Source organism: Nerophis lumbriciformis, linkage group LG06 (genome assembly GCF_033978685.3).
Source record: "Nerophis lumbriciformis linkage group LG06, RoL_Nlum_v2.1, whole genome shotgun sequence".
In the NCBI taxonomy this organism is placed as follows: Eukaryota; Metazoa; Chordata; class Actinopteri; order Syngnathiformes; family Syngnathidae; genus Nerophis; species Nerophis lumbriciformis.
Window position 1 is genome coordinate 14030951 of NC_084553.2, and position 25579 is coordinate 14056529.

The following is a 25579-nucleotide window of genomic DNA, read 5'->3' on the forward strand; positions in this document are numbered from 1 at the left end:
TAACACAACATAAACACAACAGAACAAACACCCAGAATCCCATGCAGCCCTGACTCTTCCGGGCGACATTATACACCCCTGCTACCACCAAACCCTGCCCCCACCCCAACCCTGCTCCCTCACACATCAACCCCCCGCCCCCCTCTCTGTGCGTCGGTTGAGATGGGCGGGGTTTGGTAGCGGGGGTGTATAATGTATCCCGGAAGAGTTAGGACTGCATGGGATTCTGGGTATTTGTCCTGTTGTGTTTATGTTGTGTTACGGTGCAGATGTTCTCCCGAAATTTGTTTGTCATTCTTGTTTGGTGTGGGTTCACAGTGTGGCGCATTATTAGTAAGAGTGTTAAAGTTTTGTTTTTTTATACCGCCACCGTCAGTGTGACCTGTGTGGTTGTTGAACAAGTATGCCTTGCTGTCACCTACGTGAGCAAGCGGAAGCGCCATACAACGTGTAGCTGATCAGGTACGCTGGTTGTAGTTGGTGCTATATGCTGTACCATCACGGCACGCATGACGCTGACAAGCGCCATTCATTTAAAACCCGCGTGCCGCACCAGCTTTCAAATTCCGCATAAAGGTGTGGGCAGCGTGTCTGAGACCCCTGATTTATACATAGCACAAAGCAAAAAAAAAAAATTGTATGCAATGTTATTTCATTAAAAATTTCAAAAAATGTTTGCGGCTCCCATTGTTTTCTATAATTTGTGAAACTGGTCAAAATGGCTCTTTGACTGGTAAAGGTTGCCGACCCCTGCTCTAGGGCCAATTTAGTGTTGCCAATCAACCTATCCCCAGGTGCATGTCTTTGGAGGTGGGAGGAAGTCGGAGTACCCGGAGGGAACCCACGAAGTCACGGGGAGAACAGGCAAACTCCACACAGAAAGATCCCGAGCCCGGGATTGAACTCAGGACCTTTGTATTGTGAGGCACATGCACTAACCCCTGTCCTACCGTGCTGCTGTAAACCGTAATATAATGCTTAAAACACATTGGAAAGATAGCGCCATTTAGGCACCCACGTAAAGCTTGCAACCGGCCTCTTTTAAGTGTGCAATTGTAATTTACTTTGTGCTAATTGTAGTGATTAGCGCAAAGTAAACTACAATTACAGTAACAGCTAGCATTTGCTATCATTGAATGAATAGTACAGGCCAAAAGTTTGGACACACCAACTCATTTCAATGCGTTTTCTTTATTTTCATGACTATTTACATTGTAGATTGTCACTGAAGGCATCAAAACTATGAATGAACACATGTGGAGTTATGTACTTAACAAACTGTAGTGGAATGTCCGAATCTTTAACAGCAACAAAAGTGAATTTAGTACAAAAGTTGTATTTACCCATAATCAAATGGTACAAGGTTGGATTGAATTGCCATGCAAACAGACAACGTCTCCGGAGACGTTGGATGAATCGAGAATCATGCGAATCATGCCTAGACTTGGTCTACTTGGTTATTTATGTGTTTCCCTCGTGTTTTGGACCTGTTTGTTCTGCAACATCCTTGAATCCCTTAGCCATAACAAACAATCAAAACATCTTGTACAATGCCAGGACGACCAGAGACTAGTATATATCTGTATCATGAATCAATTGGACCCCGACTTAAACAAGTTGAAAAACTTATTGGGGTGTTACCATTTAGTGGTCAATTGTACGGAATATGTACTTCACTGTGCAACCTACTAATAAAAGTCTCAATCAATCAAAAAGACTCAACTTTTACACACATATGCTCTTCAAATGGTACACAATAGAAAAAGGTGAAAAGGTCAGAAATTCCACTACAAAACAAAAACAACTGAAAACATGTTTTATAGTCTAGTTTCTTCAAAATAGCCACACTTTGCTCTGATTACTGTTTTGCACACTCTTGGCATTCTCTGGATGAGCTTCAAGAGGTAGTCGCCTGAAACGGTTTTCACTTCACAGGTGTCATCGTTTTGCTGCCTTCAGTGACAATCTACAATGTAAATAGTCATGGAAATAAAGAAAAACGCATTGAAATGAGAAGGTGTGGCCAAATATTGGGCTTGTACTGTATATTCTATGTAACAACAACTTGTGTATGTGCAAGAGACAGCAGTGAGAGTTAAGCCTGAACGACAAGAAATTGTTATTCAATATAATTAATATTGTAAAAATATATGTAAGAAATATATGTCCCGTTAAACCACTAATTGTAACATAAGCTTGTCGGAGGCATGTTGTTATGCTTTTTTGGTTGGAAAAATGTAAACTGAACACGATGACAAAACACACTTTGTTAACGATGTCGACTGATAATTGGCGTTGAAAGGATTACACGACAAAAGCATAGTTTAGTTGTTTAGAAGAAGAAAATAAAGATTCGAAGTTAACAGTTTGGGAAGCTAATGCAAACAAGCTAATAAGAGGTTCAACTACAACAACAACAACAAGCGGCTTGCTAGCGAGTTAGCACTCGAAGGTCTACTGTCAAAGAGGCTAAATGGACAAAGTGGAAGTCGGGAACGTTTTAAAGTGTTCACCTGTTCAACTGCAAGTGCAGTGGAGCAGCGCAGAGGTCAAGGTTCACTTGCTGCAAGCCTGCTGACGACTTGTTGAAAAAAAGTTGTGGCTGCTGAAGACGCGCAGCTTAGCAACTGACCACTTCCGCTGACGTCACACCTCAACTGACTTCTCGCTCCAACTTGTATTCACTTTTTTATTTCCATTCATTTTTTTTCTTGATTCTAATTGTTCACTGTTATTTGGGTAACAATATTATATGTATGTGTTGATTATATAATTTTATTTTCATAAATGGAAATTGAAAAACAAATAAAACATTGGTTTATTTTGATTTAATTTTAAAATGTAGAAAATAAAATAAAAACAAATCGTTGGTGTCGAAGGGCAATAACTACATCCAAAAACGGTTTGGTTTTATATTTCATTTAACACAAAATAAAATCCCCAGTAAACAAGAACAGAAAACCAGACCAGATACCGGAGGTTGTATTTTCAAAGTAAAAGCGAGCATAAATACTACCCATGTGCCCGTACAGAAATTATTTTAGACTTGGAACAACAAGGACTGAAATATACAGAAATATCTATGCACATATCAACAGAAACGAAAACATGGACAAAACGGATACATTAGATATTCTGACACCGAAACCGGAAGTATCTATTTTAAAGACAGGCTTGCAGGAAAAATACGATATTTTTTTCACCTCCACTTTCATCAGATTTCTTAAGATATTAGTCTTCGTTTTGCCTTGTCTAAAATAATTTATGTGTAGTAGTGCTCCAAATAAATTTTAACCGAAGTAACTTTCCCCACTTTTACTTTGAAAATATAATTTCCGGTGTCAGAATATGACAAATATTCATTTCAGTCTGTTTTTTTGGTTTCTGTTTATCTTGGGAGGGAAAGTGTTGTTAAATGAAATATAAAAAAACAATTGAACTATTTTTGGATGTTATCGTTCTTTCACATCAAAGAAATAGAATGTTCATTGATATGAATAAAATTCCCCAAACTCCAAATTACACAAGCCAGTTAAAAAGTCCTAACTAAATATACAAAAACAAATATAGATAATACATAAATAAATACAAATGTTTTAACACAGGGATGTCAAACGTAAGGGGTGGATGGGTTTGCCAAGTATAAAAATGAGCTGAAATTTTTTGAATGAAGGAAACCGCTGTTCTAAATGTGTCCTCTAGATGTCGCAAGAGCAATTCTTTGTATCTTTGTAGATGACGCTACATATGCAAAACAAATAGACCACATTATGTTACTGCACCAGTTGAGGAAAATGAGCAAACTACATAAATAACATACTGTAAATTGATTTTGATATTATTTTATCTTGATAGATGGAAAATTAACACCAATGAGTTGACCAATGAACATTAGCACATCATTTATCCAGAAAGTATAAATAACAACAAATAAAGATAGAATACTATTAACTGCAATATGGAAGTGTAAAAAAAAACACACAAAAAAACAATTATGATTTGTACATTTTCAGAATGTGCTTGGTCTATTTTTAAACAAAAAAAAAAACAATCTGAAGTTGACTTTATTTTTAAGTTATCATGCCGTGATTTTACCAGTCCGGCCCACTTGGGAGTGGATTATTGTCCATATGGCACCCGGGCGGTATAGCTCGGTTGGTAGGGAGAAACTTGAAGGTTCCATCCTCGTCACTGCCGTTGTGTCCTTGGGCAAGACACTTTACCCACCTGCTCCCAGTGCCACCCACACTGGTTTAAAATTGTGACTTACATATTGGGTTTCACCATACTTGCCAACCTTGAGATCTCCGATTTCGGGAGGTGGGGGTGGGTGTTGGGGGCGTGGTCGGGGGTGAGGCGGGGCGTGGTTGGGGGCGTGGTTAAGAGGGGAGGAGTATATTGACAGCTAAAATTCACCAATCCAATCCAATCCACTTTATTTATATAGCACATTTAAACAACAAAATGTTTCCAAAGTGCTGCACAACAATATTAAACACAATTAAAAACAATATAAAATAAATGTGATTAAAAACAATTTCAAAGGGTAAAACCAATTAAAACAGTAAATAGAAAGCAAAAAGCAAAATTTTAAAAACACAGAGGACAACAGAGGACCACACAACTCACGTAGTGTTAAAAGCCAGAGAATAAAAGTGGGTCTTAAGACGAGACTTAAAACACTCCACTGTGGGAGCAGTTCGAACATGGAGGGGCAGAGTGTTCCAGAGCTTAGGGCCGACCACAGAGAAGGCCCTGTCTCCCCTGGTTTTAAGTCTCGTCTTGGACACCACGAGCTGGAGCTGGCTCTCGGACCTCAGAGCGCGCGCAGGATTGTAAGTTTGGATGAGGTCCGAGATATACTGAGGTGCCAGTCCATGTAAAGCTTTAAAAACAAACAGCAAGGTTTTAAAATCAATTCTAAAATGAACAGGGAGCCAGTGCAAACTCTCAAGGATTGGGGTTATATGCTGGCGTCTCCTGGCCCCTGTTAAAAGTCGTGCTGCCGCATTCTGGACTAACTGCAACCGGGAGAGAGCTTTTTGGCTAATGCCAGCATAAAGTGCATTGCAGTAGTCCAGGCGACTTGAAATAAAAGCATGCACGACTTGTTCAAAAAGGTTAAAAGATAAAAACGGTTTTACCTTTGCTAAAAGACGAAGATGATAAAAACACGATTTTAAAACGCCATTGACTTGTTTGTCAAGTTTAAAATCGCTGTCTATAGTGACGCCAAGGCTGGTGACTTTGGGACGCACATCATTTTGCAATGGTCCCAAGTCAGTGAGGGCCGGACCAAACACTAAAATTTCCGTTTTTCCCTCATTCATTATTAAAAAATTCTGGGCTAACCAAGCCTTGACGTGGCATAGACAGTTGAGAAGGAGTGTCAGGGGGCCGTGGCCTTTTAAAATAGGCATATAAATTTGGCAGTCGTCTGCATAAAAGTGATAAAACACTCCATGCCTCTTAAAAATCTCTCCAAGAGGAAGAAGGTACAGTGCAAACAGGATGGGGCCTAGAATAGATCCCTGGGGGACACCACAGTAAAGCGGAGCAGAAGAAGAAGTGGCGTCCCCCAGCCTGACAGAGAAAGACCTTTCTGACAGGTAGGATCTAAACCACTCTAATGCAGTCCCCCTGACACCCACACAGTCTCTCAGGCGATCTAAAAGAATTGTGTGGTCGACTGTGTCAAAGGCAGCTGTAAGATCTAAAAGCACTAAAATGGCAGAGCTGCCAGAATCAGATATTAAAAGCAAATCATTAAAAACCTTTAAAAGTGCAGATTCAGTACTGTGCAAAGCTTTGTATCCAGACTGAAATGGATCTAAAGTGCTATTTTCATCTAAAAAAGGTTGTAGTTGCGCCAAAACACATTTCTCCAAAATTTTTGACACAAAAGGTAATTTAGAAATGGGCCGATAATTTGACAAACTTGTAGGATCAAGACCTGTTTTTTTTTTATCAAAGGCTCAACAACAGCTCCTTTACAAAAAGAGGGCACACTGCCAGAAATCAAGCTGCTGTTGATGATGTCCCTAACAGATAAGTCAATAGAGTCCCAAACTTCTTTAAAAAAGCGAGGGGGGACTGGGTCTGTGGGACAGGACGAGGGTTTTAGTTTGTCGACTATTCCTGTAAGCTCAGGCATGGACACAGGCTCAAACTGACAAAACACAGCCGAGCACCGAGTGGCCACATTGAAACTAAATGGAGAAGGAGAAAGATTTGCCCGAATAGTAGCAACCTTGTCGTTAAAAAAGGAGAGAAATTTTTCACAAGTTTCCCTTGTCATCTCTAGTGAAGTGGCTGGATTCGGATTAAGAACAGAACTAATAGATTTAAAAAGAACACGTGGCTTGTTGATACTATTTGAAATTAAGTCTGACAAATATTTAGTTTTTTCAGCTTTAACCACACTTTGATAGGAGTCAAGTATTTCATACATATATATATATATATATATATATACATCCTGAAAATATGCAAACAAAACTGTGTTTAGATCATTGACACTTCAATCTTGCATAAATATAACATAACTTGGCTTCTGAGAGCTTCAAAATGTAATAAATAAAATGCTAAAGTTTTTGATAAACAAACAATTATTTTAATAAATAAATATGGTCATTTTAAATGAATTATTATGATAATTTAAAATTAATTATTTCAAATATGTTTATTTTAATGTACCGGTATAATTCTATGGCTTGATGTAATAAGGAGTCAGAAAAAATAAAAATAAAAATACAATTAATGTTGATGTTTTTAGCAAAATATAGTAAACATTTATTTAGTTGTTTTTTTTAAATTAATAAATATATTTATTTTTAGGTAAGATAAACATAATAATACAATGTATCTTTCGTCTGGATGATTTAGTTCTTGTCACCCTGTTGTCCTCCCGTCTGAAAAAAGGCTGTCCTCTCTCAGGTCCGCATGGAGCTGGAGGGGCCGTGGCCTCCAGCTCCGGCTGAAAATCGGGAGATTTTCGGGAGAATATTTGTCCCGGGAGGTTTTCGGGAGAGGCGCTGAATTTCGGGACTCTCCCGGAAAATTCGGGAGGGTTGGCAAGTATGGGTTTCACAATGTAAATTGCTTTGAGTCAGTAGAGAAAAGCGCTATATAAATATAATTCACTTCATCTAAAATTAGTTTGTTTTAACAGCTGGTGTGGTTGTTGTTCAATGACAGTACCTATTTCGTCCATTAGATGTCACCAGTCTGAGTGCTAGTTTGCGTCCAGTGAGAGAAGAAGAGGGCAGCAGGCTGAGAAGGCGGAAGAAGAAAATAGTTTGTTTTAACGACATTTTTGTACGTTTTATTCTTTGTATTATTTCCACGCTGTATTCTCGACCGTGTATGCGGTCAAAACGACACTTTTAGTTAGGGACAAAAAGCCGTCAAGCATGGCCGCGGTCGACGTGGAGGACGAGAGTATTTTAGCCTCCATTTTCCAGGATTGTTTCCCGGACAGCTGGAGGGACAAGCCGGACTTGGCGGCCTACTTGTCCGAGCTCAGCTCCTTCGGCGTGGACAAGCTGAGCCGAGAAGAGGAGCGCCTAGCGGAGGAGCGGGCCCACATACTGCAGCAGACCCGGGAATTGGCCTTCTCCAACTACCAGACCTTCATCAGGACCGCCGACTGCACCGAGCACATCTACCGAGACTTTGGCCGCGTCGAGTCCAGCGTGTCCCGCCTCCTGGACAAGCTGCCCGCCTTTGGACAGCGATGCAGGTGCGAGCTTTCACCCCAACCAGGGCTCCAAAGTAGGGACAAAAATACTATTTTTAAAGAAACCATAAAACGTGGAAAAAAAGAGCAAACAGGTTCAATGTAACTAGAAAAAGTTGTTAATACTGTTTTTACATTAAAACATTTGTAATTGCTCAACAAGTAATAATGAATCAAAATCAATAGTGTTATGAATTATTGGCCTATTCAAGGCTACAATTACTCCACATCCAATATTCCACTTTGAAATATTTTTTGGAAAAATATTTATTTTGTGTGGTTGCCATATAAAAACAAAGTTTTCTTTGACAAAAAGGGAATAAAACTAATTTTAAAAAGTAATAAAAACTTACAATCGACAGCTAGATCTGAAGTTAGTCTGCAGAATTAAATGTTGAAAGTAAAAAAGTGTTTCTTATTTTCAATGGGGCCCTTTTTTGGATCCCCAAGATTTTTATTATGATTTTTTTTTTCTTTTTTAAACTGTCATTGCACAAAACATTATTGACCTAATTATTGAAAACTATTGCATATTTTGTGTTTTTGCCTTAAACATGGGTGTTTTTGACAAAAAGTTAATAAAACATTTAAAAAAATGTAAATTATATGGACAGACCCAAAGCACATTTAACGTGGCCCGCGAAAGCTTTCAAATTAAATAAAAGTATTTTATATATTTTGCCATATAAAAACAAAGTTTTCTTTGACAAAAAGGGAATAAAACTAATTTTAAAAAGTAATAAAAACTTACAATCGACAGCTAGATCTGAAGTTGGTCTGCAGAATTAAATGTTGAAAGTAAAAAAGTGTTTATTTTCAATGGGGCCCTTTTTTGGATCCCCAAGATTTTTAGTATGATTTTTTTTTTTTTTTTTTAAACTGTCATTGCACAAAACATTATTGACCTAATTATTGAAAACTATTGCATATTTTGTGTTTTTGCCTTAAACATGGGTGTTTTTGACAAAAAGTTAATAAAATATTAATTAAACATTTTTTAAATTATATGGACAGACCCAAAGCACATTTAACGTGGCCCGCGAAAGCTTTCAAATTAAATAAAAGTATTTTATATATTTTAAAAAAATATAAAAATGTATTCAATTGCATATCTTTTCAACTTTAATATTTTCTAATTATGTTACAAATATAGTGTCATATGTTTCAAACTTTTTTTTTTTTAACTTCCATCCATCCATCCATCTTCTTCCGCTTATCCGAGGTCGGGTCGTGGGGGCAGCAGCCTAAGCAGGGAACCCCAGACTTCCCTCTCCTCAGCCACTTTGTCCAGCTCTTCCTGTGGGACCCCGAGGCGTTCCCAGGCCAGCCGGGAGACATAGTCTTCCCAACGTGTCCTGGGTCTTCCCCGCGGCCTCCTACCGGTCGGACGTACCCTAAACACCTCCCTAGGGAGGCGTTCGGGTGGCATCCTGACCAGTTGCCCGAACCACCTCATCTGGCTCCTCTCGATGTGGAGGAGCAGCAGCTTTACTTTGAGCTCCTCCCGGATGGCAGAGCTTCTCACCCTATCTCTAAGGGAGAGCCCCGCAACCCGGCGGAGGAAACTCATTTCGGCCGCTTGTACCCGTGATCTTGTCCTTTCGGTCATAACCCAAAGCTCATGACCATAGGTGAGGATGGGAACATAGATCGACCGGTAAATTGAGAGCTTTGCCTTCCGGCTCAGCTTCTTCTTCACCACAACGGATCGATACAGCGTCCACATTACTGAAGACGCCGCACCGATCCGCCTGTCGATCTCACGATCCACTCTTCCCTCACTCGTGAACAAGACTCCGAGGTACTTGTCCGCTTGACGTATAATTTAAAGTTATCCATCAAATTGTACAAATGGCAATATATTTTACGGTAAAAAAACAGGCAGCTCAGATGCCGGAATTTTCACTATTAAAAAAACTGTAGTACTGTTTTTTCGTTTACAGTAACATGCTGTTAACCACCTGTAGAAACCACCGTGAATTTCACGGTAAAATTGTGGCGAATGAGATGTCAGTTTTTTGCTGAATTTTTAAAATGTAATTATTTTACAGTGTATGTAAAAAAAAAAAAATCAGTCCTATGCAATTGTATAATAATGAGGTGAATGTCAATACATTTATATTCATAAATGATTAGCAGCGGCCATAACTGTGATGTCGACCTCAGTGATAGACATTTAAGGATTATATTATATAATAATAATACATGGATTATTTTATTATTTATATAGTAATATATTATAGTAATTGATAGTCATTTAATTATTATTTTTACCCTTTTTTTATGACAGAGAATTTTTTTGTTTTGAAAATGAAAAATATCAAAGTGGCCTTCACATAATTGACATTTTTAGCGTGCAGCCCTCAATGGAGAAACACCTTCAAAAGTCCTCAGTGTACCTCTCATTCATTCGATTTCAAATTCTCAAATGCAAATCCATCCATCCGTTTTCTACCGCTTGTCCCTTTTGGGGTTGCGGGGGGTGCTGGAGCCTATCTCAGCTGCATTCGGGTGGAAGGCGGGGTACACCCTGGGCAAGTCACCACCTCATCGCAGGGCCAACACAGATAGACAGACAACATCCACACTCACATTCACACACTCGGGCCAATTAAGTGTTGCCAATCAAAACAAAATTAGTGCCGTTTTTCGATTTTTATTCTATATGGCAGATTTTAGAACAAACAAAAAAGGTTGATTTTCATTAAAATATTGCCCGAAAATTGGATTTTGTGCTGTTTTCCTTTTATGGATTTTTATTGAAAAAATTGAATATATGTTCATCCAAAATACAAAAATACGTGGTTATCTGTGTGATGACAAATTGAACTGGAAGCAGTATTTTAGCTTTTCCTCTGCGTTTAGCATAACGCTTACAACTTTGTTCAGCAAGAGTCCTATTGTCGTTTTGAAAAAGTGTCATTAAATAGTTTTGTTTTTTGATTTGCTTTTATGAATACATGCTAAACGCAAAGGAAAAGCTAAAAATACTGCTTCCGTTTCAATTTGTCATCACACAGATGAACACACATTTTTGTATTTTGGATGAACATATATTCCATTTTTGTGTTTATCTGGAAAAGTTAAATCCATAAAAGGAAAACCGCACCAAATCACATTTAATGGCAATATTTTAATGAAAATCAACCCTTTTGTGTTTGTTTTAAAATCTGCTATATATATAAAAAATGTTTTTTCTAAAAACAGCCCTCATTTTGTTTTTTTTGTTTTGCGTTTAAAGGGGAACATTATCACCAGACCTATGTAAGCGTCAATATATACCTTGATGTTGCAGAAAAAAGACCATATATTTTTTTAACCGATTTCCGAACTCTAAATGGGTGAATTTTGGCGAATTAAACGCCTTTCTATTATTCGCTCTCGGAGCGATGACGTCGGGAAGCAATCCCCCATTTTCTCAAACACATTACAAACACCGAGTCAAATCAGCTCTGTTATTTTCCGTTTTTTCGACTGTTTTCCGTACCTTGGAGACATCATGCCTCGTCGGTGTGTTGTCGGAGGGTGTAACAACACGAACAAGGACGGATTCAAGTTGCACCAGTGGCCCAAAGATGCGAAAGTGGCAAGAAATTGGACGTTTGTTCCACACACTTTACAGACGAAAGCTATGCTACGACAGAGATGGCAAGAATGTGTGGATATCCTGCGACACTCAAAGCAGATGCATTTCCAACGATAAAGTCAAAGAAATCTGCCGCCAGACCCCCATTGAATCTGCCGGAGTGTGTGAGCAATTCATGGACAAAAGACCTCGGTAGCACGGCAAGCAATGGCGGCAGTTTGTTCCCGCAGACGAGCGAGCTAAACCCCCTGGATGTCTTGGCTCACACCGTCCCTTATGCCACCGAAGATGATCAAGAGAAGAATATCGACCCTAGCTTCCCTGGCCTGCTGACATCAACTCCAAAACTAGACAGATCAGCTTTCAGGAAAAGAGAGCGGATGAGGGTATGTCTACAGAATATATTAATTGATGAAAATTGGGCTGTCTGCACTCTCAAAGTGCATCTTGTTGCCAAATGTATTTCATATGCTGTAAACCTAGTTCATAGTTGTTAGTTTCCTTTAATGCCAAACAAACACATACCAATCGTTGGTTAGAAGGCGATCGCCGAATTCGTCCTCGCTTTCTCCCGTGTCGCTGGCTGTCGTGTCGTTTTCGTCGGTTTCGCTTGCATACGGTTCAAACCGATATGGCTCAATAGCTTCAGTTTCTTCTTCAATTTCGTTTTCGGTACCTGCCTCCACACTACAACCATCCGTTTCAATACATGCGTAATCTGTTGAATCGCTTAAGCCGCTGAAATCCGAGTCTGAATCTGAGCTAATGTCGCTATAGCTTGCTGTTCTATGCGCCATGTCACAGAAAAATGGACGGGTGTATATAACGATGGTTAAAATCAGGCACTTTGAAGCTTTTTTTAGGGATATTGCGTGATGGGTAAAATTTTGAAAAAAACTTCGAAAAATAAAATAAGCCACTGGGAACTGATTTTTAATGGTTTTAACCATTCTGAAATTGTGATAATGTTCCCCTTTAAGAATTGGAAATAGAATGAACACGGACCTTCAGAGGACACTTTGTTCTTGTCAAAGAAATAGTAACGCACACCTGGTCAGCCATGTTTGTTGTGTACTTCCTGCTCCCAAGTGACGCCATGATGTGCGTGCAGGGTGTTCGTGAAGGAGGCGGAGCAGATGGCGGCTAGTCGCCGCATGAACAGCCTGACGCTGAACCGACACACGGAGATCTTGGAGATCCTGGAGATCCCCCAGCTCATGGACACGTGTGTTCGGAACGCGTACTACGAGGAGGCGCTGGAGCTGGCCGCTTACGTCAGGAGGCTGGAGAAGAAGCACGCCACGCTTCCTGTCATCCAGGTGACATTCCGCTCCTTCCCCGCCGTGATCTCGTGACCATTGTGAAAGTGTCCATGGTGTGTGCAGGGCATCGTGCGGGAGGTGCGCCAGTCGGCCCAGCTGATGCTGGTGGGTCTGCTGCAGCAGCTGCGGAGCAACGCGCAGCTCCCCGCGTGCCTCCGAGTGGTGGGCTACCTGCGCCGCATGGACGTCTTCACAGAGGCGGAGCTCCGCGTCAAGTTCCTGCAGGCCCGCGGCGCCTGGCTGCGCTCCGTGCTGGACGCCATTCCCGACGACGATCCCTACACGCACGCCAGCAAGACCGTGGAGGCGTGCAGGGTGCACCTCTTCGACATCATCACGCAGTACCGCGCCATCTTCTCCGACGACGACAACGACGAGGAGCCGCCACCGGGCCGGGCGGCGGTGAACGAGGCGGCCATCTTCCACGGCTGGGTGCTTCAGAAGGTGTCCGACTTCCTGGAGACTTTGGAGCGGGACCTGCAGCGCGGAGTCGGAGGGCGCCTGGACTCCCTGCTGGGTCAGTGCATGTACTTCGGCCTGTCCTTTAGCCGGGTGGGCGCAGACTTCCGCGGGCAGCTGGCGACCGTGTTCCAGAAGGTGGCGGCCGAGGCGTTCCAGAAAGCCACGCGGGAGGCGGTGGAGCAGTTCCAAGAGGACATGAACGCGTACACCCTGGTGGCCTTGCCCTCTGTGCTGGGTGGGACTGCCCCGCCTTCCACCCCCGGGGTCCAGCCTGGAGCACTGCAGCCCCCCATGAGCCTCCTGGACTTCCACCCTCTGGCCCGCTTCCTCAACAACATCCTGACTTCCTTCAACGAGCTCCGCCTCTGCTGCCCCCTCGGCCTCACCCGCCACGTCACCGCCCGCCTGCAGGACGCTCTCCGCACGGTAAGATGTCTGCGTCAATGGACAGAAAGAAATGACCTACCTCCGCATCTCTCTTCCTGGCAGGTGACACAGCAGCTGGTGGCTTTCCATCGCGCAGAGGATTCGGCCTTCAGCGAGCGCGAACGGGAACTCTTCACGCACATGTGCCGCGTCTACGCCCACGACCTTCTGCCCTTCATCAACCAATGCCTGGAGACGCTCTTCCCTCCCCAGCAGATGGCGCTGGTCCTCGGTTAGCACACAACACACAAAAATATGTTGACATGTGAAACACTTTAAACCAGGGCTGTCCAAAGTGCAGAGGCACATTCTAAAATACTATTACAGTAAAAAACAGTGGAATAAAAGAGCAAAAAGATTAAATTTAACAAAAAACTTTCATGCAGGCATTTTTTTTCCTTTTAAACTGTCATGACTCAAAAAATAGTGAATCAAAATCAATGTTCTTATGAGTTATTGACCTATAGAAGGCTCCAATTACGTCACATCAACAATTACTTTGAAATATTTTTCTTGGAAAATATTGCCTACCGCCCGAATGCAGCTGAGATTGGCTCCAGCAACCCCCGCGACCCCAAAAGGGACAAGCGGTAGAAAATAGATGGATGGATGGACTTTAAAAAGGCAAACAAACAAAATACAAAACGGTAATAAAAACGTTTGATGGATAGATCTGAAGTTGATTTACAAAAATTAACGGTGCCATATGTACCGTATTTTTCGGAGTATAAGTCGCACCGGCCGAAAACGCATAATAAAGAAGGAAAAAAACATATATAAGTCGCACTGGAGTATAAGTCGCATTTTTTGGGGAAATCTATTTGATAAAACCCAACACCAAGAATAGACATTTGAAAGGCAATTTAAAATAAAGACTAGTGAACAACAGGCTGAATAAGTGTACGTTATATGAGGCATAAATAGCCAACTGAGAACGTGCCTGGTATGTTAACGTAACATATTATGGTAAGAGTCATTCAAATAACTATAACATATAGAACATGCTATACGTTTACCAAACAATCTGTCACTCCTAATCGCTAAATCCCATGAAATCTTATACGTCTAGTCTCTTACGTGAATGAGCTAAATAATATTATTTCATATTTTACGGTAATGTGTTAATAATTTCACACATAAGTCGCTCCTGAGTATAAGTCGCACCCCCGGCCAAACTATGAAAAAAACTGCGACTTATAGTCCGAAAAATACGGTAGTAATGTGGCCAGAAATGGTACTGCAATCACGGTCAAAATCCTGTAGTCCCCTCCCACTCTTCATGACTGAGGTTGCCAGATACGCGCCCAAATCCAAATCCTACTCCAAGGAACTTCAAATGGCAATCGACGAGTCCTACGCTTTAGGTTTCTCTTATTTATGCTTCTTGCTAGATGGTTTACTAAGTAATGATGCCACATTTTATTTATGTCGATTAGCTAAATGTATCGATTGCTGATTGAGAGACTTAAAGTGTTAAAAATAAGTTAAAATATGTTTTTCTGTTAACCCTTTTATGATTTGGGTCCTTTTGGATGGCTAAGAATTTTAGTGGAATTAAAAAAAAAAAGTATGCATCTATATAAATATGTTTATGAATATTCCCCTTTGAAATATTTCAGAATTGTTTTTGAATATTTTGTGCATTTGCCATAAATAAAAATAAAAACTTATGTAATCGGTGATGGATCTGAAGATGATCGAAAGACTTAAAACGAAAAAAGTTCAACTAAAAATGTTTTAAACTTATTCTACCACTTATGAGTTGGGCCCTTTTAGATGCCTCAGAATTTTAGTGGTATATTTAAAAAAAAAGAAGAATGAGTCTAAATCAATGTTGTAATGACATATTTGACCTATTAAAGCGGCCATTACTTCAAATCATCAAATATTCCACTTTGAAATATTTAGTTTTTGCCATATAACCAGGTTCTCTTTAACAAAAAGTGTATAATATTGACAAATCTGAAGTTAGTCTCGAGATTTAAGCCGTGAACATTTTTATATGTACTTTGTAACATTTTTATGACTGACACAGGCGTCCTAAAGGTAAAAAAAGACAGATTTATTGGATTGGTTTTGAAAATGAAACATATCAAAATAACCCTGCATGCTTAGATATTTCAGAGTGGCCCTCAGTGTGAAAAGTATGAACACCCCTGCTTCAAACTACATCAGATCTCTCCTACTTTTTCCGTTTTGCGTGTAGGCGTTCCGGTCTCCCAGCTGCACACGTCGGAACGCTTGGGCCGAGTGGACCTGGAAGAGCTGCTGGAGCCGCTGGGATTCGTGTTGCCGCCGGAAGCGGACTTCAACGCGGAGCAGAGTGGCGCCACGTCGGACTCCTTGTCGCCAGAACCTACGAGCGACCCGGATCCCGTGTCCGCAAAGTCCGTTCCTGGAGAGACTGAGTCGGACAAGAGCGCTGAAATCCCGGCGCAGACGCCCGAGGAAGACGTGGAGCAACTGGATGAAGCGTTGTCACGGAAACCAGAACTGTGAGCCTGTTTTTCAACAAGTTGGAGGGACAGTTATTGGCTTCATTATGATTGGTATATTTTTACGGTGAATAAATCAAAGCGGGTGAGAGAATATCTTATCCTTTTATTGTTATGTTAGTTATTGTGGGCAAGGGGCTTCCTACTTCTTGACAAACTTCCTGCGGGCGCAGTTTGGGTTGGTGCGCCGCCGGCCCCCCCCACACTGAGCGTCTCGGATGTTCAGGTTGGCGGCTCGGCTGTACACGTCGTTCTCGCAGAAGGGCGAGGCTCCGGCTATGTAGCTCTCGTCAAACACGTTGGTCTTCTGACGCGCCTTCCGCGACAAACGCTGCTGAGGGAAGCGCTGATCCTCCGTCAGCTGGGGGTTGCTGCCGTGTTTGCCCCCCTGTGGCAACGGCAGCGAGTACTACAGCGGCACAAATACAATTATTTTGGATTAGCTTGTTAGTATGTGTGTGTGTGTTCTTGTATTTCTACCCTTCTTGAGACATCAACAAGGAAAAGTAGCTTCCATATAAGGACCGGTGAACATGTTAGGACATAAATCATGGTCCCAATACGGAAAACCATTGCATCTAATAGAGAATGTCTCATTTGCACCCCTGGTGGTGAAATCTATCAAAATTAGGGTGGTCCCAAAAAGGAGGGATTTTTCAAATTGACTGTGTCGGTTTTAAAAGTGCTCCCCTTGTGGTCAACATATGAAATAAAAAGTGTGAGTGTAAAAAAATTTAAGTGCTCCCCCTTTGGCCAACATATGTAACAAGTGTGTGTAAGAAATTGAAATGCGCCCCATTTGGCCAAAATGAATGAATAAAATAAATTTGTAGAGCGAGACATACTGTAATAACTTGAAGTAAATAATGAAGATTAAAAAACAATTAGAAACAAAAAACTTATTAAATTTTTTTTTTTTACTAAAAGCAGTCTTCTCACAGTGCTTCAACTTTTTTCCTTTAAAATTGGGAACATTTTCTCATTCTGTAATATTGCAATATTTTCTCGTGAAATTACTTTATGTAAAATTATAACTATTTTATTTTATTTTATTTATTAAAATTTGTCATAAAATTCTGACTTACCACAATATTGCCAACTTTTGTTGTTTTTGTAAAATAGTGACATTTTTTGAGTAAAATTATTACTTTTGTCAATTTTTTCCGAGTAAAATCCAGATTATTATTATATAGCCAAAAGTTTTCTTATAAAATTATGACTCTTCATAAAATTGCCAACATTTTAAGGTTTTCTTGTAGAATTGGGACGGTTATTAAGTAAAATTCTAACTTTTATCATAATATAGAAACAAATGTTCAGTTTTTCTTGTAAAATTTTGACTCAAAATTAGTAAAATGACAACTTTAAATTTACTTACAACTTTAAAATACTGCCAAAATTGTAAGTTTTTCTTGTGAAATTCCAACTCATTTTTCACAAGCTTTTTATATTTGCATAGTTTATTATATTATTAATGATGTAAATACAAATCTTTATATATCTAGAAAGGGTGGTCCTAAAGAGGTAAGCATTTTTCTCAGGTCTCAAGAAGGTAACAAATACAAGAATGTATGTGTGTGTGCACTCACTCTGAGGCCACGATGGTTGAGCACTTTGGGGTTTTTGGAGAAGTGCATGTGCATGTGGCCGTCCTCGCTGACTGTCACGGCGATCTTCTTCAGCGTTTTGTTGCCGCACTTTGGACAAAACTCTTTGTTCATGTTGCTGGTGGTCCTGGCGTGCATCGAAACAATTTTTAGAATCATACAGTATGACAATTTGTACAATCGTTTTTTTTATACAGTTCATGTCAACACCCGGGCCAAATTGGAGCCCTATTCACACTTTTATTTATGGGAAACTGTTTATATTTGTTTTCAATCCAAGTTCAATTTAATCTGATGCATGTATTGGACAAAAAACAAATGAATGAATGAATGAATGGTTCACTAGTCGCGGTCAATTGTGCAGGAGACAGTGAGGATGTGTCATCAGCATGCATTATCATTCGGGATGGCTACCATTCACATTTGAACTGATACTAATAACATTAAAAAAATGTTATGTAACATTTAAAAATGAGCTGATTACAACAACTGAGCTGTCCAGTTATATTTTGTTTTAAGACATTTGAGTCTCCTTTGCAATGCAGTTTCACTTATAAAACAATAGATGGCAGAACGCCAGCATTTTCAGTTTGGCCCGTGAAATATACCTGAGAGACTTCATGAGTTGAATAAGTAATTTGGCCTGTGGTGTGTTTGCAAATTAGTATTAAATATCTGACCATCTTAATACTATAAATTTGCCGCGACCCCGAAGGGAATAAGCAGTAGAAAATGGATGGATGGATGGATGTGGACAATGTGAGAAAAACAGGTCAATTACCATGAATTGTGCATTGAATTCAACACAGCAGAGCATTTATTCATGTGACCCAAACCAACTTGCTTACTCATGGCGCAAAAAAAATGCAACCAACAACAAAAAGTCAACACAAATGGTCACACTAACCTGATCACTGAACTTTGTGAATATTTTAAAAATGTCTTAGCATTATTAAATAATTTAAAAAAAATTAATAAAAAAAAAAAAAAAAAAAAATCAATTACACCCATTTAAATGCATGATGGGAAAAATACAAATAACATTCCACACTTATCCATGTTTGCCACGTTTTAGCTGCTTGATTACAAAACTTTAAGGAGGTCGTCACGGAAGTAAACAAGGTAGGAGTTGAACTTCCATATACTTTTAATAACCAATGATAATATTAATTATGTATAATATGTGGACATATATATGTATAGGCTATATTTAGTTACTTTACATGCAGTCAGCTTTCATCCCCCTGGCCAAACTTCAAAAAGCAAGAGGTTTGGACACCCCTGGTATAAACTATCTACTGTATGTTACTGAACAAGGAAGTAGCTTCTTCTATGAAGCCGAATGTGTAATGTTGAGCACCACAAAGTATTTATACTGTATTGTGCTTATTACACACCAGATGTTTAATTGTAAGATTCATCTTAGTTGTAGTTTTCATTACCAAATTTGGAGGTGTTGAAATTGCCGTGTAAAATCGCTAATGCTAAGAGTAGCCTGTCTATGGCAAATCAAATGTAAATTAGCATCAGGCTGGCACTTTTTGGAAGAGTTGCCTTACTTTACAATTGAGCGTTTTCTACCAAGCTTTGTTGGTGTTAAAAATTGCAACTTTACTGAGCGGGAGCTTGCCTGAGTGCTGCTTGACTGATTGTTTCCCGGAGCCCGTGTTTAGTCCGCAACTGGATGTGACGTCACGTGCAACAAAGGTACTGAAATATGGCATCGTTTGGTTTCACGTGAATCGATACCCGGAAGTAACGACGCAATTCCAGTCTCATCACAATTAAAACTTGCTGTAGTAAAAAGGCTGCTTGGTCGATTCTTAGTCTTTTTTTCAACACTTTAACAAATTGAGGGGTTCGTAAATCGAGGTTTAATCGTGGCGATCGTACTGACAGCTAGGCCAAATGTATATAATTTATATCGTATATTGTTTATTATTATTGTTTATTTTATTAGGTAGCCAGGGACTGCAGATGGAAATGAGCTATAATCTGGTACAGAACATATCTGTCTTTGAGCTTCATGTTTCTGTGCATTGTCCCTTCAAATAAAGACTAAACTAACTATTGTGCAACCCTAGTTGTCAGCATCTGTACAAAATGATTGCCAGCACCCGCCATCGGTGTGTGAATGTGGAAATAGTGTTAAAGTACTTTAAGTAGCTTGAAGGTAGAAAGGCGCTCTACAAGTATAACCCATTTACCATTTATCTCCGAGAACGTAACCTCACAGTGCCTCTAGTGGCCAACAAGTGTAAAGCAGTGCTGTCTGACCACAGCAGGTACTCACTGGAAGCAGGCGTGACACCTCAGGATGAAATTCCTGGTCTGTGTGATCAACATTCCATTGACAGACACAACATGAAGGCCCATCTGGATCAGAACGTTCTACACAGTAAAAAAAAAAAAAAAATTACGTCCACGAGTCACGTGCTAGTTTTGTGGCTCCGGTTGCCACGGTAACACGACTGACCTGCATGGCAAAGTCGGTGGTCACACATCCCACTTTGATCTCGGCCGCTGTCGTCCAATCAGAGGTGTCCATCTTCACCTGGTGGATGTTGCTGGGCGTGATCCAACCCCCTCCATCTTCATCCTCATCCTCTGGCTCGTTTTCTTTGTCCTCCTCCGATTGGTCCTCCTCCGAACCCCCACCGTCTTCCTTCTGTCACGTCACAACATCAAGTTAGCTTCATCTCAAAGACCAAACTACAGCGGAACCTCGATTTACAAACCCAAGAATATGTTAAAGTGTTGAAAAAAAGACTAAGAATCGACCAAGCAGGCTTTGTACTAGAGCAAGTTTTAATTGTGATGAGACTGGACTTTCCTGGAAAAATATGCCAAAGTAGACTTATTTCACAGCGAAGAAGAGTGCTCTCTCGTTCAGCAGCGTCTCTTTCAAGCGCACACACACGGCCCTTCCCACCACCCCCTTTGTTCTCCCCCGTCTGCTCCTTTTTCTTCAGCTCCTTCTATAATGCAAGTGGATTTTACTTTTTTTTAATGTTTATTATTGTAGCAATATTGTTTTTTTGTGATTTCTGATCATTTGTGAGGCCAACAAAGGGACTTCTGTGTGTGTGTTGGCAGAGCAGCCCATACAGAGGACAGCAATGTGTTTTGTTGTAATAAAGAGATAGTTGATATATCCACCCACTTGTTATGTTACAGTACTGTATAGTTAAAGTTAAGTTAAAGTACCAATGATTGTCACACACACACTAGGTGTGGAAAAATTATTTTCTGCATTTGACCCATCACCCTTGATCACCCCCTGGGAGGTGAGGGGAGCAGTGAGCAGCAGCGGTGGCCGCGCTTGGGAATCATTTTTGATGATTTAACCCCCAATTTCAACCCTTGATGCTGAGTGCCAAGCAGGGAGGTATAGCAGGGGTTCTTAACCTTTTTGACTTCGGGGGCCCAACTTTTCCACTACAAAGGGGCCTGGGACCCACTCAAACATGCACACTCAATTAGTAATGTTACTCTTGATTTTAATCATATTCAAAAATTACATCTTACCTACTTACAGTTTAACAGGATAAACCTTATTAAATTAATATGAAAGCATAAAAACTGATCAAAAATAAATGTACATACATATATGTATACATGTTTGATTAATTGTCAATACAATTACAGCTTTACAACTTTAGTCATCATTTTTGCGCTTAAGAAACTTCTCTATGACTAGCTCCAGACGTCTTGTTTAAGAGTGTCATTACTGCCACAAGTGGTGGAAAAGTGTATTACAAGCAGTGTTAATTTTGTTGACTAAAAAAATGTTTGTCTTGGTTATCGTCAACAAACTACTGTACCCTGACTGAAACAGGTCTAGCTGTGAATTCAGTTTTTTTGAGATGCTCTACAACAGGAGTGTCAAAGGCAGGGACCGCGAATGAATGATCTATGGCCCCCGGGATGATATTTGATTAGTATTAGAACCGGCCCGCAGGCCACAGCCGCCTGCTGCTGTTTTGCACGCACCGATACTCCATCAGTGTTGGCGCTAGGAATCTTCAAAATGGGGTCCCAGGGACATACTTGGTCAACAGCCATACAGGTCACACTGAGGGTGGCCGTATAAACAACTTTAACACTGTTACAAATATGCGCCACACTGTGAACCCACACCAAACAAGAATGACAAACACATTTCGGGAGAGAACATCCGCACCGTAACACAACATAAACACAACAGAACAAATACCCAGAACCCCTTGCAGCACTAACTCTTACGGGACGCTACAATATACACCCCAACTCAACCCCTCCCACCTCAACCTCCTCATGCTCTCTCAGGGAGAGCATGTCCCAAATTCCATGCTGCTGTTTTGAGGCATGTTAAAAAAAATAATGCACTTTGTGACTTCAATAATAAATATGGCAGTGCCATGTTGGCATTTTTTTTCCATAACTTGAGTTGATTTATTTTGGAAAACCTTGTTACATTGTTTAATGCATCACAACAAAATTAGGCATAATAATGTGTTAATTCCACGACTGTATATATCGGTATCGGTTGATATCGGAATCGGTAATTAAGAGTTGGACAATATCGGAATATCGGATATCGGCAAAAAAGCCATTATCGGACATCTCTAAACAAAATTAACACTGATTACAAGAGTACCGCAGTGGCCCATAGTTTAAAAAATTTTTGGCGGCCCTGTAGGGGGCGCTACGGTAAAGAAACACTACCGTATATCACTTCAAAGTGTACAAACCTTAACTAAAATATGTACTTTTGTCGAGGCTAGAACCCATTATTCATATTTACATTGTTTCACTTTACAAACTTTACTATTTACAAAAGCCTGTTCAAGAACCCATTATGTTTGTAAATCGAGGTTCCACTGTACCCAGCGTTCACCCACCAGTAATGCCAGGAGGTCGTCAACAGGGGGCAGCGTTTCCCTCCAGAAGAGGAAGCTGTTGAAGTTGTCCTGGTCGCACGCGGACACGCAAGACGGCGTGGGCACCTTTGCCACTTCCTGTTTGTTGTCTGCTTCCGAAGGCTGCGATGGAGTCTAAAAGAGAACAGTAAAGGACGTGAGACACTTCCTGTCCCGACTAATGAGACACGACAACAACTGTTGTGTTATTAAAACTCCACCAGTAAACTCAGCAGGTCGGCCTCGATGTCTGGGAGAGATTGTCGCCAGAACTGGAACGTGTTAAACTCCTCCGACACTAGCTGGGAGTCACATGACACGTCTGTGGATGAGTCACATGACGCCGCGTCGTCTCTGGGACACCCGTCATTTGACTTCTGCGGGTCACACAGCAAAGATGTTTGTTTGGGGGGGAAAAAGCACCAAGACATGACTTCGGGAGATGACCTCTGACCTTTGAGGGGAAGTGGAATCCCGCCACGTTAACGGGCGTCTCCGGGTGGCGCTGCGTGCTGCTGACATGGACCTGAAGAAGAAAAAGTAGTAGTAAATTAACAAAAGTAGCCAGATGACGTGTTTACATGGGAGACACAGACCTGGACTTGTGGTTCTGTCCTGAGGTTCTGCGTTCCGACGTGTTCCTGTTCCAGCTGGACGGTCAGCGCCAGCACTTTGATGTCTGTGGACGACAGACTGGGGTAGTCTCCCGTCTTCTTGGAAAACTCCGTCACTAGGCAACAACAAGGTCAGGGTTGGTCAGGGTCAATCAACAAGCCCCGCCCTTCGCCTCGATTGACCTTACCCAGTCTGACCACATCCGCGCGGGGTTCTATGAAGGTGAGCTGGTAGGGAAGGAAGGCCAAACTTCTCCTGGTGGGTTTGTCTCGGATCTCGTCCACCACGGCTTTCAGAGTGTAGATGTTCTTCCCGAAGTTCTATCATAATCATAATCATCATCATTATCATCACAGTGTTTGTCATACATTAATTTATTTGTGGCGGACCCCTCCCTCACAAACACAATATAATGTCGCTTGTCATTCCAACTCCGTACAGTAGATGGGAACATAACTTCATGAGTAAGACAGGCTTCATACAAACACCACAGCTGACTGGGTTGCATTATCGAGCATCTGACCATTCATTTGGTGACATATTGAATCAGCGGTGTCCAAACTTTTGCCAAGGAGGGCTACATATTGAAAAATCAAAGCATGTGGGGACCATTTTGATTTTTTACATTTTCAAAACCAATACAATATATACATTTTTACCTTTAGGGCTCCCCTCAAGTTGGGTCCCGGAGACCCGCAAGGGTCTCAGTTATAAAAATGTTAAAAATAAAATAAAATAAAATAAATAAATATATATATATATATATATATATATCATGTTTTGTGTTTTTGTCTTAACAAACTGGGATACATACATTCATACATACATACATACATACATACATACATACATACATACGTGTGTGTATCGCAGTTTGTTAAGACAAAAACACAAAACATGCAATATTTCCCCATACAAATGTTTAAAGTGGATTATTTAATGTGAAGTACTTGGAGCCCTGAATAGGTAAAAAATTCTAAACATCAATTTTGAGTTATTGTTTTTTGAGCAATGTTAGTTATAAAAAAATCCCACTAAAATTTTAATTCATAATTTTTTTTTTTTTAAATAAGTAAATTTTTTTAAATCACTTTTTCTTTTTTCTTTTTACTTTCAACGCTTACCGTATTTTTTGGAGTATAAGTCGCACCGGTCTAAAATGCATAATAAAGAAGGAAAAAAAACATAAGTCGCACTGGTGTGTAAGTCGCATTTTTTGGGGGAAATTTATTTGATAAAACCCAGCACCAAGAATAGACATTTGAAAGGCAATTTAAAATAAATAAAGAATAGTGAACAACAGGCTGAATAAGTGTACGTTGTATGAGGCATAAATAACCAACTGAGAACGTGCCTGGTATGTTAACGTAACATATTATGGTAAGAGTCATTCAAATAACTATAACATATAGAACATGCTATGCGTTTACCAAACAATCTGTCACTCCTAATCACTAAATCCCATGAAATCTTATACGTCTAGTCTCTTACGTGAATGAGATAAATAATATCATTTCATATTTTACAGTAATGTGTTAATAATTTCACACATAAGTCGCTCCTGAGTATAAGTCGCACCCCCGGCCAAACTATGAAAAAAAACTGCGACTTATAGTCCGAAAAATACGGTATGTATTATTCTAACTGATCTTTTTTGTAACAGTGTTAGTGACTGAAGCGTACTTTTGTAATTAATTCCCCGTATTTCTGCACAATAACTCAGATATGGCAACACCAACGAACAGTAAAAAATATGAAGTGAATATTGGTCCAACACATATTTAGCTTTATTCATTATTGATGCATTTCTTGCCACCTTAAAGATTTTTTGTATTAATTATTTAAATAAGACAATGACGTCATGTAGCATTGTGAAACCGTCTATATACCGTTTTAACCTAATCCGAACATTTGTTGCGGTTTCCACTAAATGCCTTCCTGGCGATAATAATCAATCGGGTAGTTCTATCGTCGTGAAGTGATTGTTGTGGCAACAAGACGAGGCTCGAGATGCGGGCGGGCCCTAATCACAAATGGCCTAAATTCCGGTTATCAGTACTTAATGAATAGCCAACAGCCAGTGAGTTTATTAGATAAAGACTATTTCACGGTTCGACGGCAGCAAAATGTTACCTGGAGAGGTGCTCGCTTCAAAAAAGCTCCTGCGTCTGCGACAACATGCTCCACCGGGGGCTGCGCCATCTTGGATTAACGAGGCGCTGCGGAACGACCAATCAGAAAAGACCTTACTGTGTAGTGCCATAGACATCTTTATAAGGGAACGCAGCATCGAGCGCTACTGCATACTGGCGCTGACGAGACGCGGGGCCGCCATCTTGGAGTGGTGATCCGCTCCACTCAGTGCAATTCATTTGGCAGGAGCAATGAACTGTCAGCGCATTTAATTCATCTTACCTCACTTAATAC

At 40.5% G+C, this 25579-nt stretch overlaps 3 protein-coding genes across 3 annotated transcripts in view; 1 reads left to right on the forward strand and 2 right to left on the reverse strand.

The window, feature by feature from the left end:
- The window catches only part of katnb1 (katanin p80 (WD repeat containing) subunit B 1), a 22647-nt gene extending 19995 nt beyond the window's left edge, over positions 1-2652 (reverse strand). Inside the window, exon 1 of the mRNA XM_061963770.2 lies at positions 2514-2652. The gene's annotated coding sequence lies outside the window, so the exon portion shown is untranslated. The remainder of the gene's footprint in view (positions 1-2513) is intronic.
- Positions 2653-7193: 4541 nt separating this feature from the next.
- On the forward strand, positions 7194-16123 carry cog8 (component of oligomeric golgi complex 8). The gene is made up of 5 exons (XM_061963771.2): positions 7194-7741; positions 12436-12643; positions 12710-13534; positions 13598-13766; positions 15741-16123. The coding sequence occupies exons 1-5, from the start codon at positions 7413-7415 to the stop codon at positions 16031-16033; spliced, it is 1824 nt and encodes a 607-aa protein (XP_061819755.2). The 5' UTR covers positions 7194-7412; the 3' UTR covers positions 16034-16123.
- nob1 (NIN1 (RPN12) binding protein 1 homolog) lies at positions 16116-25419 on the reverse strand. Its single transcript, XM_061963772.2, has 10 exons — positions 25286-25419; positions 23340-23472; positions 23134-23267; positions 22992-23063; positions 22759-22914; positions 22520-22672; positions 20113-20304; positions 19930-20027; positions 17619-17763; positions 16116-16438 (listed from the first exon to the last, which is right to left on the reverse strand). Exons 1-10 carry the CDS (start codon positions 25352-25354, stop codon positions 16172-16174), a joined length of 1419 nt encoding a protein of 472 aa, XP_061819756.1. The 5' UTR covers positions 25355-25419; the 3' UTR covers positions 16116-16171.
- Positions 25420-25579: the final 160 nt, after the last annotated feature.